General features: G+C 41.9%; 1 protein-coding gene across 6 annotated transcripts in view; it reads right to left on the bottom strand.

Annotated features, from left to right (window-relative positions):
* ADAMTSL3 (ADAMTS like 3) overlaps positions 1-14609 on the bottom strand; it is a 389485-nt gene that overhangs the window by 303094 nt on the left and 71782 nt on the right. For 5 of the 6 annotated variants that reach the window (XR_005216378.1, XM_037833191.1, XM_037833189.1 and 2 more), the window contains exon 3: positions 11458-11577. Coding sequence is in view for 4 of the 6 variants with exons in the window: in XM_037833191.1 (XP_037689119.1) it covers positions 11458-11577 (120 nt within the window). In the remaining 2 variants the exon portion in view is untranslated. Of the gene's footprint in view, positions 1-11457; positions 11578-14609 lie in introns of those variants that run through there. The other variant, XM_037833193.1, reaches the window with a different exon arrangement.

Here is a 14609-nt window from a genome sequence, read left to right as displayed (position 1 = left end):
ATTTTGCATCACTATATCCCCAATACCCATCACAAGGCCTGGCACACTGTGGAGACTCCTTTGATCTAAACTTGGTAAAGGAATAACCAGCACAGATGTCAAACACAAAAAGCCTCTGCTACACCACCTGAGTGCCTCTTTGTTGCTCAGATGTGGCCCTCTCTCTCTCTAACTAAGCCAACTCAGCAGGTAACCTCACTGCCCTCCATAGTATGTGGGATCTGACACCCAGGGGAGTGAATCTCCCTGGCAACATGGAATATGACTCCCAGGGATGAATCTGGACCTGACATTGTGGGATTGAGAACATCTTCTTAACCAAAAGGGGGATGCCAAATGAAATGAAGTAAAGTTTCAGTGACTGAGAGATTCCAAATGGAGTTGAGAGGTCACTCTGGCGGACATTCTTATGCACTATATAGATAACTCTTTTTAGGTTTTAATGCATTGGAACAGCTAGAAGTAAATACCTGAAACTATCAAACTGCAACCCAGTAGCCTTGACTCTTGAAGATGATTGTATAACAATGTAGCTTACAAGGAGTAACAGTGTGATTGTGAAAACCTTGTGGATCGCATTCCCTTTATCCAGTGTATGGATGGATGAGTAAAAAAATGGGGACAAAAACTAAATGAAAAATGGGTGCGGGGGTGATTTGGGTGTTCTTTTTTAATTTTATTTTTTATTCTTATTTTTTATTTTTCTGTTACAAGGAAAATGTTCAAAAAATAGATTGGGGTGATGAATGCACAACATATGATGATACTGTGAACAACTGATTGTACACTTTGGATGATTGTATGGTATATGAATATATCTCAATAAAATTGAATTAAAAAAAAAAGCCTCTGCTACAGGTACTATGACATTTCAGGGAACAACATGTTCAGAATCAGGTTTTTAAATAGAGCATAGTTGTAATTAGTTTATATTTAATATATTGTAGCTCTATTTCATACATATACACTTTAAGGTAGCATAAACCAATGCAAAGGAAAGTTTCGAGTTAAAGATCATGCCTTTTTCTAAATAGAAAGGGAAATTTACTCAACCATTTTAAACTTTTTGGAATTTTAAAAGTTGCTATCATTAAATCCCAGAGGGAAGGGATTAAGAGAAGGCTTTGTCCAAATGGACTGGGAGTTCGTCCTTGTTGGTGATCTGCCACGTGGAAAGAGTTTAGAATTGGAAGCAGAGCAGACGGTGTCCAAAAACAAAGAACAATCTGAATCTCCAACCAAACCTTTGGACTAACACTGTTTGCCTCACAGTTGCTGGTAGAGAGTAAAAAATAGAAATGAATACACATATTCATGTGCAAGAAAGAAATAGACTCTTTCTTACAATGAAAAATAATGCACATTTCTAATGAACTTATTTTATTTTTTAAAGAAAATTCAAAAATAAAGGGATAATAAGAATTTCTTCAAGTCTTGTCACTCCTGGAAATAGACTGTCTATCTACTCTGTGTCCACAGGCATACACAGAAGGTCCCATAGGCTTGTTCTGGAATTGCTCTTGTCCAGCAGATGAGATAAAGCACCCAATGTAAATAATTACAAGCCCAGATGAATGAAGCCTTAGGCCATAAACAAGGAGGAGCTACTGCTATCCAAAGGGCAGCAAGAAATGACATTAGACTGGGGACCTCCCTGAAAAGCTGCTGGAGGAGGGGGCAATGAGAGAGCTGAGCTATTCCCGAGGAAGAAACAGTGATCCACTTAAGGTTTTTGACAAGGGAATAACCTTCAACAAACAAATATTCATTGAGCATTTACTATGTGCTAGACCCCAAAGTAAGATCCGAGGCTGTAAGTGATGGAAGGACAGAATCTTTGCCCCTAAGGGATCAGAGCCTAGTGGAAAAGACAGGGAAGAAACGATCTCTGTGCTGAGAGCAGAGGAGAGGGAATTCATGTGAGAACCCCAAAGGGGATGAGGGAAGACTTCATGGAGAAAATAATTAGTAAAACCCAGCTCGGGGAAAGGAGGTTTACGTTATGTTAAATGTGTTAATTTTCATATAACTAAAACGCATTACTGTAAGCAGCCACATATTAACTTCTAAAACTGGAAACCTGTCCAAAACAAGTGTGCATTTCTATGTGTGCAGAATGACTAACAACTGAAACAGCTTCTAGGAAGAGGCAAGATTAAGGGCCATCAGTCTCTGTCCTGGGCTATCCCTGCTCACCCTAGGGAAATGAGGCTAAACAGAAAGTGATCCAAACCCCAAATCCTGGCCTATGTTTTCCTTCAAACAGCTCATGATGCAGCATCTCCCCAGGGTTTGCTGTTTGGATAAATAAGTCACTCAGGCTACCACCAGAAATTCAAATTGGCCATGTGTACTGTCCTACATGCCCTCCTCCTTTCCCCTGACTCCAGCCCCCACCACACACAACACTCACAAAAATTACAGTCTGGTCTGGTAGAGAGGTAGAAAATACTATGAAGAAAGATTCCCAGAATATGCAAACACATACACACACACACACACACACACACACACACACACACACACACACACACACACACACAACAAAGGGAAAGCAGGTAGATCTAAATTCACATGAGGGGTGTGAGCCTCACAGGGGGGTGGGAAGCAACAGTGAAGGTGGTATCAGGGAAAGCTTCCTGGAGGAAGCGACAACTGAAGTGAAGGATGAATCAGGGTGAGGCAGAGGTGGCAGGGGAGAGGAAGGGAGTATACAAAGCAGAGGGAGACATTTAAGGCAACTGGAACAATTTGTACAAAGGCTGAGTTGGGAAAGAGCCATGTGGGAGGCAACTTGAAAGCTTCATTAATAACACCAGGCCTAGAGAGCCACTCAGAGGCGATGCAGAGAGAAGGCCCATCCCTAACAGCCACACACTTGTCCCCCAAGGTTCCACTTGTCCTTGGAACATCTCAGCAAGCACAGCAGCCATCAGCACACCAAGTGCAGAGATATTGCTCTCATTTGGTAACTCCAGCCCAGAAGTGGAAAGTAGGGTGACCAACCATCCTCGTTTGCCTGGTACTGTCACATATCCCAGGAAACCCCAGTCCTGGGAAATCAGAGACGACTCGTCATCCTATGAAGATTTACATTTACCTTTCAAGATACTTCCCTACCTGTCCCCAGGCATGCAAGTGGCAGAGCCATCTTCCTCACCATCTGGAAGAGCCCTCAAGAATGCCTAACTCACCTCCCTAAAGTCCAGGCCCAAGAAAACATGGTTCAGAGTATTAAAGCCCCATAGACAAAAGTGTCCACTGAATGACCCAAGCAGCACAGAGCCTTTGCCCTCCAGGAACCTCTTGGAAAACCAGGCTGCCTACTCTTTTGTGATGTAGACCAGAATTGGCCAACCAAAAGGGAAACATTTCCAAATTCCAAATCAGATGATCAGAATGTAATGCTAAAACTCCCATGATAAGGAATAAATTCTACTGTTGCTTCTATCTAACCCTTCCAATTTCAGCTTGGAAGGAATCAGTGAAGTTTCTTCTTGAATGACAAAGCTCTCTCTTGTCTAGCCAGCAAATAAACTTACCTTTGATTTGTAGCTCTGTTGATCATGATTTCTTTCTCTGACAAGAGAAAGAATTAAGATGCTTCCTGAACTCCTCCAACTACCATTACTCCCCATCCCCATTTCAAGCCTTTGAAGTCCAGTTTCCTGTCATAAGCTCTGCGTCTTCAAAAGAGAGCAGTCACCAATAAAACCCACTCCCTTCAGGGCAGTCCCTACCTCTTTGCCACAAAGTAAGATGTTACGCAACACCTGAGGAAGACAGAACACAGCAAAATACAAGCTTGGCATTCCTTTAAGAGAAACACATTCAGTAGCAGAGAAGTTGTTCAGCAGGAGAAGATGAGAAGACAGGTAGAGATAAAGAATTAGAGACAATCAAGGTTGACATGGAGGGTCCCCTGTACATGGGGCTATATTTCATGGATGGGTGGCTTTCTTCAGCAGAGCTCAGATGGCTGTCTGGGTATAAGATGGGAAAGCCACAAAGTGGCACAGACCAAGAGGGTTCTACTGGGCAGGTGCCCAAGGAAAAAAAATGCATATAAGGGAAGGGGTGACACCGATGGGAGAGCCCACATAGGTAGGAGACCTAGAGATGCTGGAAGGTGGCTCATCACCTGCAGAAAAGAGAAGTGGATGACCCATTGAGGTCAACAAGCAGGCATGTAGCAGGAGTGAGTGTGTGAGGATGTGAAGGACTAAGGGCTGAGGTTAGAGAGGGGCTTCAGGAATTTAATATTTCTAAGACAGAGCAGTTTATAGGATGACAAGGTCCCGGCTGGAACCCTTGGTAGCGGTGGCTGAAGTGGAATGTGAGTGAAAGTCACTGGATCCAGAGAGATCCACAAATGCTGGGATTAGACTGAAGTATGGGTCATCCTATCAGCCCTGAACTCTCCTGGGATCATGGCGGGTCTTGGGGGAAAGAGATAAACTCAAGTTCAGGTCATAAAGATTCCTTTGAACATCCAGGAAATGAGTGTTTAAATGGATGGTACGTGTCTCTACAGAGAAGGCACACTGAGAGGAGAGAAGAGCAGTGGGTTGGAACAGGAGTAGGGACCCAGAGAAGGTCAACCTCCCACCACAGGGGTCCCTGGGGGTGAAGCCTGAGGGGGAGGCAGCAGCAACCCTGGATCACAGCCAGATCGCAGTCAAGGCAGGAGGCAGGAAGTCAGGACATGGGATTTTGTCGGCCATGAGAGTGCAATGGCAAGAGTTGGGGGAGATGGCGTCAGTAATAGAAGAATAAAGCAGGACTGAGGAAGTATAGAAAAGCAAGACGAGAGGAATGAGTGAAGAGAGATTATGGGCAGGGCAGGAGAGTCCACTTGCTTTCTTTAATCCAGGGACTGAGGATGAAGAGCTGAGTTCCTGAAAGTGACATAGTCTCAAAATGCCTGAAGTCCTGAAGTTTTTGAGCATCCTAATTAGGGCCTGGCCTGATCTCAGAGGGAAGACATGATTTGGGATCCAGCAGAAAAGGTCTCAACACACACCTGCCTCTCGGCCTTCTGGACTGCAGTGAGGGCCTCGAAGGGGAAGCTGCATGGGGGACCGTTTTGAACTCCACTGCCCTGTATCAGCCATTTAGCTCATGTGGTGAAGGTGATGAAAAATCATACAGAACTCCAAAAATGAGCCTGAGAAGACAGCATCAGAAAAGGAAAATGTCTACATAGTCTAGAAGCTGGATATGAAACCTCTTTTAACAGATCTAGTTCTTTTATGCTTGAGAAGTAACAGATTTGTGCAAATGTCAGTGATAGTGAAATTCAGAGTTCTCAGGTGCAAGAATCAATCAGAACAGCATGTCCTGTTGCATGTGCAGTGTGCGTGCATTTGCAACGTGCCTGAAGAAGCAAGAGAGAACGAGTTATTCCCATTAAAGTGTTCTTGTCTTCTCCGAACAGACCATGAATTTGCTTTCTTGTAAGGTCGCTAAATCACTGGAATATTTAAGGAGCATAAGCGCATTTGACCAAGATTACTCACTAACAAAGGAATGAACAATTCCAGTTTGTATGGCTTGCTGCTTAAAAACATTATACACATCAGCCAGAAACAACATGGAAACTCTCCTATGTAGAGAACATACAAGCAGCTCATTTTGATCAGCGATGATGATGGTACCCTGTAGACCCCAGCAACTGTGTCCATCTTCCTTCCCCGGAAATTTCAGAAGTTGGTATACACTTTCCAAGCTAAAAGCTATTACATAAATAACTTGGAAACATCAAGTGATATTTCTGAGAACTGCCAACAGTTTAACCACAATGAAGCTTCTGGCCAAAATATTCATGAAAAGTTCAGAAGAAATTACTTTGAGAAAGAGGTATTCAAAGCAAACAGATTTCTTCCCTTAGAAAGAATGCATAAATCAATAGTTAAATAAGGAAAAGGAAAATTAAGTTTGTCATAATAGTATAAGAAAAAAGTCATTTACAAGTAGTTTAGAAACAAAACTACCAAAGACTTCATTATTAATGTATTATTATTACTACTAGTATTAAAATTTCATTCAAACATTTCTCTCATATTTTCCTGCCCACAGAGTAGATGTAAAAATGTCTTAACTGAGCTTAAGGGCAAAGAACAAGCCCTTGGCTTTGCTACTGCCTGGCTGGGGGACCCCGAGTAAGACACTGTTACTCTCTGGAGCTCAGATTCCTCAACTGTAAAACCAGAACCCTTAAACTTCCTTCAACTCTGACATTTATAATTCCAGGTGACTGTCAAAGCCACACATCCAGTCTTTCTGACAATGGCAAGGGTATAGAAAATACAAATTGGAGAGGCACTGTTGAAACAAGAAGCCATACAAACAGTCAATGACATCCAAGAAAGGAGTCAACTAGACCCCATAAGTGATGTCACAACATCTTAGAGTTTGTACAAACATGGAATTTTACAAGCATAAAATAATTCACACCAGAATCTAGATTTGACTTCAAGAAAGTCACTGTTTAAGGGGGAAGAGGAGATACAGAAGTTAGATTCAAAAATGAGTAGGATAAAGCAGCAGGAGAAAATAAGAATTTGAAAATAGAGCGGTCACTGAAAGTGATAGTACACAAGAAGGCAGGTAAAGTATTTTAAATATGGGGAAAATATTGAATCCACTTAAATGTGGGAAGAAGAGACAAAACAAATACTAAATTAGGCAGTGGGCTCCTAACCTGGAATCTACAGAGGAGACGGAAGATTACAGGACACAAGGGAGGAGGGAAGAAGGGGGGTATAAATAGGTTTAAAATGACCTCTCCAGCATCAGTCAAGGAAGTCCTCCTCTAAATGGTTGCAAGCTTATGAATGGGATTTATTCTGAGTTAATTTTAGGAAAATCAGAACCCACCATTTACTGAAAACTCAGCTTGTCCTGCATAGAATTCAGTGATTAGCATTTTTTCTGCCTTTCAATGCCTTGTTGCCTAAAGGTGACAACATCCACGTTACACCAACAGGTACACACAAATAAGGACAATTCATAGATCATAGAAAAAAGTACCAATCTCTAAATTATCTACTGCTTACATTTTCAAAGTTATCATTATTTTCACCGTCATCAGAGCTCAAGGTCAACAACTTAACTTCCATTATCCCATTGTGGCTGCCAATTAGGAAGGGGCATATTACAATAAATCCACTAAACCTTGTGAAGACACACCTTCCATGTTTCCCTGTGCCTAATAAATGCCAAAAGAATAAAAAAATAAAAAACAATAAGAAAAAAACATTTGTATTTGTGCAATACAAAGAGATTTCCTAACTTAAAACACATGCACATACACACACACCTTCTAGCTTAGAAGCACTAAGCTTGTCATAGACGTTTAAATCAGTCCCTGCAATGCACTGATGAAGCCTCAAGTTTGAAGCTTTAGAAAGTTAAAGTTAGTTAAGGATGGGAAGATCTCACTGTTCCCTTTTCCCAGAAACAGAGACTAGGCAGGGAGTGACAGAGCAGCTCTCTGAAAACTGCCTTAGTCAGCGACGGAGAAGGCTTGAGTATCTGCTTCTTAGAACCGACAGACATTCAGCTGTCTGTCTATGAACAGGTTCTCAGTGGGACAAAACTCCAAAACCACTATGAGGAATGACAAAAGAATCTACCCCAAGGCTGGCTGGCTAATGACTTTCTCAACCGCAATGTCCTTAGCCAACTGTTATCCCAAATGAGTACGTTTTAGCTAGCACCTATGAGTGATGCAACCAAATGCTAAGACACTTCCATTCTAAAGTTCACCCAGTGGGAAGTCAGTGCCATTTTAATTTCAGTTAAAACATTTAGCTCAGGCTGAAAAAAACTGTGATTCATATTTAAAAAAACTGGGTTACACAGGTGAGGGATGAGGTGCTTATAGATGGTATCAACATAGCTAATTCAAAATTCCTAAAGGAGCATGAGCCAATAAAGCAACCCATTAATATTCATTCTCCTTGGTCTACTAAGGTCCTCAAAGTTCTACTGATTATAACAGTGGAATAAAGATATTTAGAAAAGTGATAATTTTCTAGACAATTCTTCTGAGAAAAGCAGCTTCATATATTCCAGTGTGGGGGAAGTCTTAGTTTTTCAAATAACTGAGTATCCCTAAGTAACCCATCTGAACTTTCAGAGTCTCTGTTTTCTTAACCTGTAAAATAAGGCATTTGGGTAAAGGTCTCCCAGAGCCCCTGCCTGCACTGATTTCTGGCTGTGGAATGCCAGCACCTGCTAGGGTGCAACAAAGCTACACTGGAAAACTGTCCCCACCACCTCCCCAGGTAAGGAACCCGTAATTTCTGTGCAGGAACAATGCTGCGTGCCACCCAACATGCTGCAATTTGTTCCAAAGAGTACACCCAAATGCTAGACATTAAATCTTAAATTATGCTGGATCCAAAAACTTGGTTGAATCTCTCAGACATAATAATGTGTGAAAGAAGCCAGGCACAAACAAGTACATGCTGTAAGAGTCCATTTATATAAAATTAAAAATAAAAACAGGCAAAACCAATCTATATGATAGAAGTCAGAACAGTGTTTACTTCTAGGGTGGGGAATGTTGACTGAAGGGGAAACAAGGTTCTGGAAATGTTCTATTTCTTAATCTGGCAATGGTTACACAGGTGTAAAAATATTTAAAAATTCATCAAATTCTATGCTTCAGATAACTTTGTGGGGTGCCTGATGTGAATGGAGAATATGTTGCTTCCTTTAGCATAAGCATATCTGAGATTTTCTGATTTGAGGTTTTGCAAATAATATTATTAGTAATAATAGTAGCTAAATTGAGTGGTTACATGCACCAAGCTGTGTGTGGGAGGACTTACATGCATTATCACCTTTAATCCTCAAAACACCTCCATTAGGTAGATACCATCCATATCTCTTTCACAAATGAGGATACAGAGGCACAGGGAAGTATGGTAACCTGTCCAAGGTCACACAGCAAGAAAAAGTGGCAGAATATGACTCACAAGCAAAGCAGTCTGACTCCAGACCCTTTGTTCTTAATTGATCATATGTTTTATCATATGCTGCAGGACAAGGGCATTTTTCAAGCTGTGTAATACTTTATTGGTTCTATCATCTTCCCAGTTCCTGACAAGCTTCCTGGCATTGCAACACAGTCTGCACTTTCGGCATTAAAAGGAAGAGAATCAGGGCATGGGGTGATGGGTAAACAGCCTCTAGCTGATTAAATTCTTGAGGTCCGTTCAGGAGATACACCTACTTTGGTACAAGGGTCTGTTTTCTTTGCTTTCAGTAGAAAAGGGTAGTGCTATTACTGGCTTCTTATAATTTGACCTTATTCCTTTTCCTCATAAGACATGCACAGTGGGGGCAACACAGATTGTTTTCATACGCTATTTGCTGGGGCTTTCTAGAACACCATGTCCCAGGACAAAATTTCCACAGCATGCCACACACCTTTAAGATCTGCTTCAGACCTTTTGAAAAGACTAGTGGGATTCTTTTCCTCTTCTTCTAGCTTTTATATTGTTATTATATTAAATACAATGTATCTGCAGAACCTGGAGAAGGCATTGCCACTCTTTAATTATAAAATACATAGCTCGTTCTTTTCCAAATACTCTTTTTCATTCCTTACTGGCTTCTCAATTAGTTTCTCTGAAGTGCTCCTATGAAAAGCTGTTTGGATCACGACTTCTGGATTTAAAGGAGCCATCAATTAGAGGCCCTCTAAAAATCCATTGGGAGAGAGGCAGAAGGCAACTTAAGGATATTTGGGGCCCTATCAGCAACTAGGCCTAAATGCCTTTAAAAAGCATTAATTGGGCTTCATAATATGCTACAAAATTACCCCCCACCTCAGTCCCTTTTCCCACAAGAACTATTTATGTACTCACTTTTCTTACTTAACTTGAAAAAATTGATTAAATATTGAGATTTTCAATAACAAAGGTGGTCTCATCCCACCACTGCCCCTGCCAACCTGTGTAGTTCTCTCCCACACACATCTGGGTCTGCTGGTTCACAGCCCCTGCCCCTCACTCACCTCCAGCTCCAGAGCTAAACCCTCCAAGGTGGGTCATTTATCAGTAGCCTTGAGGATCAAAACTAAGTCATGTCCAGATGAGTAAGAAAATAAAGACAATAAGGAGATAAAAGGGTGGTTTAAGGGGTATGGGATGTTGTGAGCATTCTTTTGAATTTTTGTTTATGTTCTTATTTTTGTTTTTTTTGGAGTAATGAAAATGTTCAAAAATTGATTGTGGTGGTGAATGCACAATTTTATGATGAAACTATGAACCATATGAATAGATTTCAATAAAATTTCATTAAATAAATTAAAAAAAAATTCAGTCATATCACCCCCTAACTTGGGACACAGAGTACCAGGCACCAGGCATCTCGATCTTCCCTCCATGCTCTGTTCCTCACCCCGTCAGCCTGGCTATACTGTGCAAGACCGTAATCCTCCTTGCAGCCTGATCGCTGGCATTCTGCCTAGCATGGCCAGCCCCAGGTCTAGGACCCCTCCTTGTAGTCAAATCCTAGAGCTACTCCACGCTGGCAGATTGAGTTTCCCAGAGCTTCTCCTTTCACCCTCCAAAACAGGCCCTGTCTAAACCAAACCAGAACTTGCTGGCCATCTCCCTCCACCCCATCACGTTCCCCAAGAAAAGAATCTTGCCAAGTGCCTCACCCTCTCTCAGGACCTGTGGTTGCCAAGGTCTCCCAGAACCCGTCCAGATCCCACATCATCTTAAATCCCACCCCAGATCGCTCTACTCTCTCATGAGTTCAGGATCTGTCAGATAGAAATCTCTGCATTTGACAAATTTTACATTCTCTGTTGCAGTGAATTGTGAATACTTCAAAGATATGTATACTCTTTAATGCCATTAAGGCATCCATGTGAATTGAGAGTGGGAAGGCATCCAAGTTCCTAGGACCAGCTTCTGCATCTCAGGAAAGCATGGCCTTATCCTCTAGTGAGCACTCATGAAATGATGCAGACACACACACACATTCATGCACGCACCCCAAACACACACACACACTGTCCTTTTTGGAAAATTGGCTTGGAAAAACATCCAATGTCAGTGCCAGTGATAGAAGTGAAGGAAAAGCAAAAAGGACAAAGAAAGTAATGCTTAACCAGAACACTGAATTGAATAATAATTGAATAATAAATAGTAAATTTGGCAATATCTAAAATGAACTACTCTATCATGTATTTCTGATGGAAATAAGGAAAAGTTATTCTCAAGCAAATGATCCAACTGGGGCAAGAACTATAGATTATGTATGAAGTTATACACAAGCCTGGGCAATCCAGAGGTCTTGGGATCCTTTAAGAATGTAAAAGGACTATTGTACTAGATCATGGCAAGGGGAAATTATAATTATTTTGAAGGTATCTTTGAGAACTCATTTCTTGCCCAGTGGCAAATGCCAAAGTCAAAAGCAGGTTCTTACCTGGTCATCATAGCGATAAGTGAGATACTGCTCCCCTGTTGTATCTTCGAGAAAACTTCCCTGAGGAGAGAGTGCAAACTCAGGAAGGAAGTAGGCTCCAGGAGACTTCTCTGCTGTGGTCTGAAAGGCAAAATCACTTGGTCACAAACAACGCTTCTGAAAGGACCCCCTAACAGGCATGCTCTGAAAAGGCCATTCCAACAGAATTCACCCCCTACAGGCTCTACCAAGGAAAGAAAAGGAAAGTGCCCTCGACAGGCAACAGCCAAGACAAGGCATCCAGATTGGGTGCTGCGTTAGGGTTAGGCCAGGCTTCCACCTGGTTCACTCTCAAATTGGCACAGGCTGCGTTCTCTGACCCCCATCTTTTCCTACTCCCTACCTTCCAGCAGTTCAGCTGCAGGGAAGTTAACACGCCTAAGTTTTAATGTCTCAAATCCATCATTTCTAGGATTTTTTTCTTTTTCTTTTCTTTCTTTCTTGGTAAAGGGGAGGGAAACTTTCTTTCCATATTACAACAGAAATGCATGTCCTTTTGAGAAACTTTAGAAAAATACAGATAAGCACAAAAATAAAAATCAACCACAGTCCCTTCAACCTGTATTAACCATTTTTAATTGTTTTGGTGTATTTCCTTCATGAAATTTTTTCTCATAACACGTTATATGTTTATACAAGTAAGCACTATAAAAGAAATAAACAGGGTGACATAAGAACCAGCTTAAGGGAGGATTGTTCTATTTTAGATAAAATGGTCAGCAAAGGCATCCCTGAGAAGGTAAGATTTAAGCTGATACCTAAAAGGTCAGAAGGAGCCATTCATGCAAAGACCAAGGATGAACATTCCTGGTCCAAAGAATAGCAAGTACAAAGGCCCTGAGGTGGGAAGGAGGTCAGTGGGTTTGAAGAACAGAAAGGAGATCAGTGTGGCTGGATCCAGTGTGGACAAGGGACAGAGTGGCATGAAATGGAAAAAAGAAAGGTGAGCAAGAGTCAAAATATTCCAAGCCTTGAGGGCCATGGAAAAGGGCTGGGGGCACAGAAAGGACTTTAAATATTACTGACTTCTTTGTGGAGAATGGATTAGAAGAGTGTACAAAGGAATCATAAAGACCAGTTAGAAGGCTGCTACACTAAACCAGGTGAACAGGGATGTTTGCTTGGACTGGGATTTTGGCAGTGGAGAAGGAGAGACATGGATGAATTACAGGGAGAGCCAAAAAAGACATTGATGGATGAGAAACAGGAAGGAATCAAGGATGACTGCAGAGTTTTTGGCTTGAGCAACTGGCTAGAGAGGAACAATATGGAAGGACAGTCATAAGGTAGGAACAGATTTGTTTGGGGAAAGGGGAGTTAATAGTTCTGTTCAAGTCTTGCTCAGTTTGAGAGGTCCATAATACATCCATGTGCAAAGCTTGAGTTAGCTGTTCAACATGCAAATCTTGAGCGTAGAAGAGAGGTCTGAGACTGGAGATCAAAATTTAGAAGTCATCATTTGCATTTTCATACATACACACACACATACATACATACATAAATTTTTACACCTAAAGTACCAGAAAGGATCCCTCACTTGAGAAAGTGTTTGGAAAAGAAAAGGGTTTTGCCTGTACCCTAAAATACTTCTAATATTTTAAAGTGAGTAGAAGAGGAGGAGCAAGCAAATGACACTGAAACAGATTAACAATTAAGGTAGAATAAAGGAAAGAAAGATAAATACAGGGTCATGGAAAAATTTAGCATCAGAGAGAGAGAGTGGTTAACTGTCTTGAATGCTGCCAAGATGATGCCATAGAAGTGTCCACTGGATCTGGCAACAAGGAGGTCACTACTGACCTTGACCAGAGGGGTCTCAGTGAAGTGCCAGAGACAATTATAATGGGTTGAGGAATGAATGGGAGAAAAGGAAATAAAGGCCATGAAGGGATACAGAGAATGGGGCAATAGCTAGAGAGGAACATGGGGTTGCAAATGAATTGGCTAAAGACAGGAGATACTGGAACATGTTTCTTTGGTTAGTATAGACAATAGAAAAGGCAGAAGAGCTAACTGCAGGAATAAAACCCATGAGAAGGCAAGAGAGATGGGATCCAGATTGTAAGCAGAGGGTTTAGCCTTTGTAAAGATGGGAACACTGGGTCCACGTATGTCCACATCAGGCCATCTTCCTTTACTGACTCCTGACTTTAGAACCTCCATGAACCCTGTGCTTATTCCTCAGATACCCTTCTACTAAGTCCCAGGGATGCCTTGTCCCAAGATTGTCCATCTGTCCCTACCACCCACCCTTCCCCTACTCCCCCTGAGCTAGCTCCCTTGCCTGGGCCCCTCTGCAACTGTCCGACTGCTGAAAGAACATGATGCCTCTCAAACGGTTGCCTTCCATGACAAGGTGGGCCTGTCCTGAGCCTGGTGTTGATATAAATCTTCTGACGTCTCTTTTAAACACCGCAACTCTTCTCTGTAATCCAAATATTTGGTCATTGTGTTTCTATATTATTAAAACAACTGTAAACACTTCCTCTGCTCCAATGTACTTTTTTCCTCTGATTAAATTGAGACTGGGTAAAATGATGTACGTTTTCCTAAAATCTAATTCTTATCCCAGACTTCCATCTCTCCTCCAAGGCCCATTTGCTGCTGCATTTTGGAGGAAGTTCCTTGAGCTGATGACAGTGTCTCCATCAAGACTGCATGCTCCATAGCGGGTGCCTAGCACCGGGCTGGTGCAGGGGAGGAGAGAAATGAATGTTTGGTGGATTGAATTGCTGGAGCCATGCAGCAAACCTGCTTCCTCAGCAACCTGCCTGTCCCTGTGGGAGTTCAGAGTTACCAGTCCTGGGCTAGACTGGATTCTCTCCATACCCATGTCACACTCCTCATCACTGAGACAATGTAGATTTTACATTCACCTCTTTCATCAAAATCCTGAGTCACCAAACAAATTTTCAATCATTTGGGAGTGGACTCCACAGCCCAGGAGCAATCAGAGTTCTTTGCCTCTAGTAACAAGGGTACAAGGTCACAGTGCACCACCATGTTTGCCTGAAATTTGAAGAGCTGTTATTGTGGCATCTGTGGTTCTGAGAGCCTAGCACTGGAAGGGACCTTCTTGGTCATTCAAATCCAGCCTGTCTTCCTCCCTCAGT

Source organism: Choloepus didactylus, chromosome 4 (genome assembly GCF_015220235.1).
Source record: "Choloepus didactylus isolate mChoDid1 chromosome 4, mChoDid1.pri, whole genome shotgun sequence".
Classification (NCBI taxonomy): domain Eukaryota; kingdom Metazoa; phylum Chordata; class Mammalia; order Pilosa; family Megalonychidae; genus Choloepus; species Choloepus didactylus.
The sequence above is the reverse complement of the archived record's forward strand: the minus strand, read 5'-3'. Positions and strand labels throughout refer to the sequence as shown.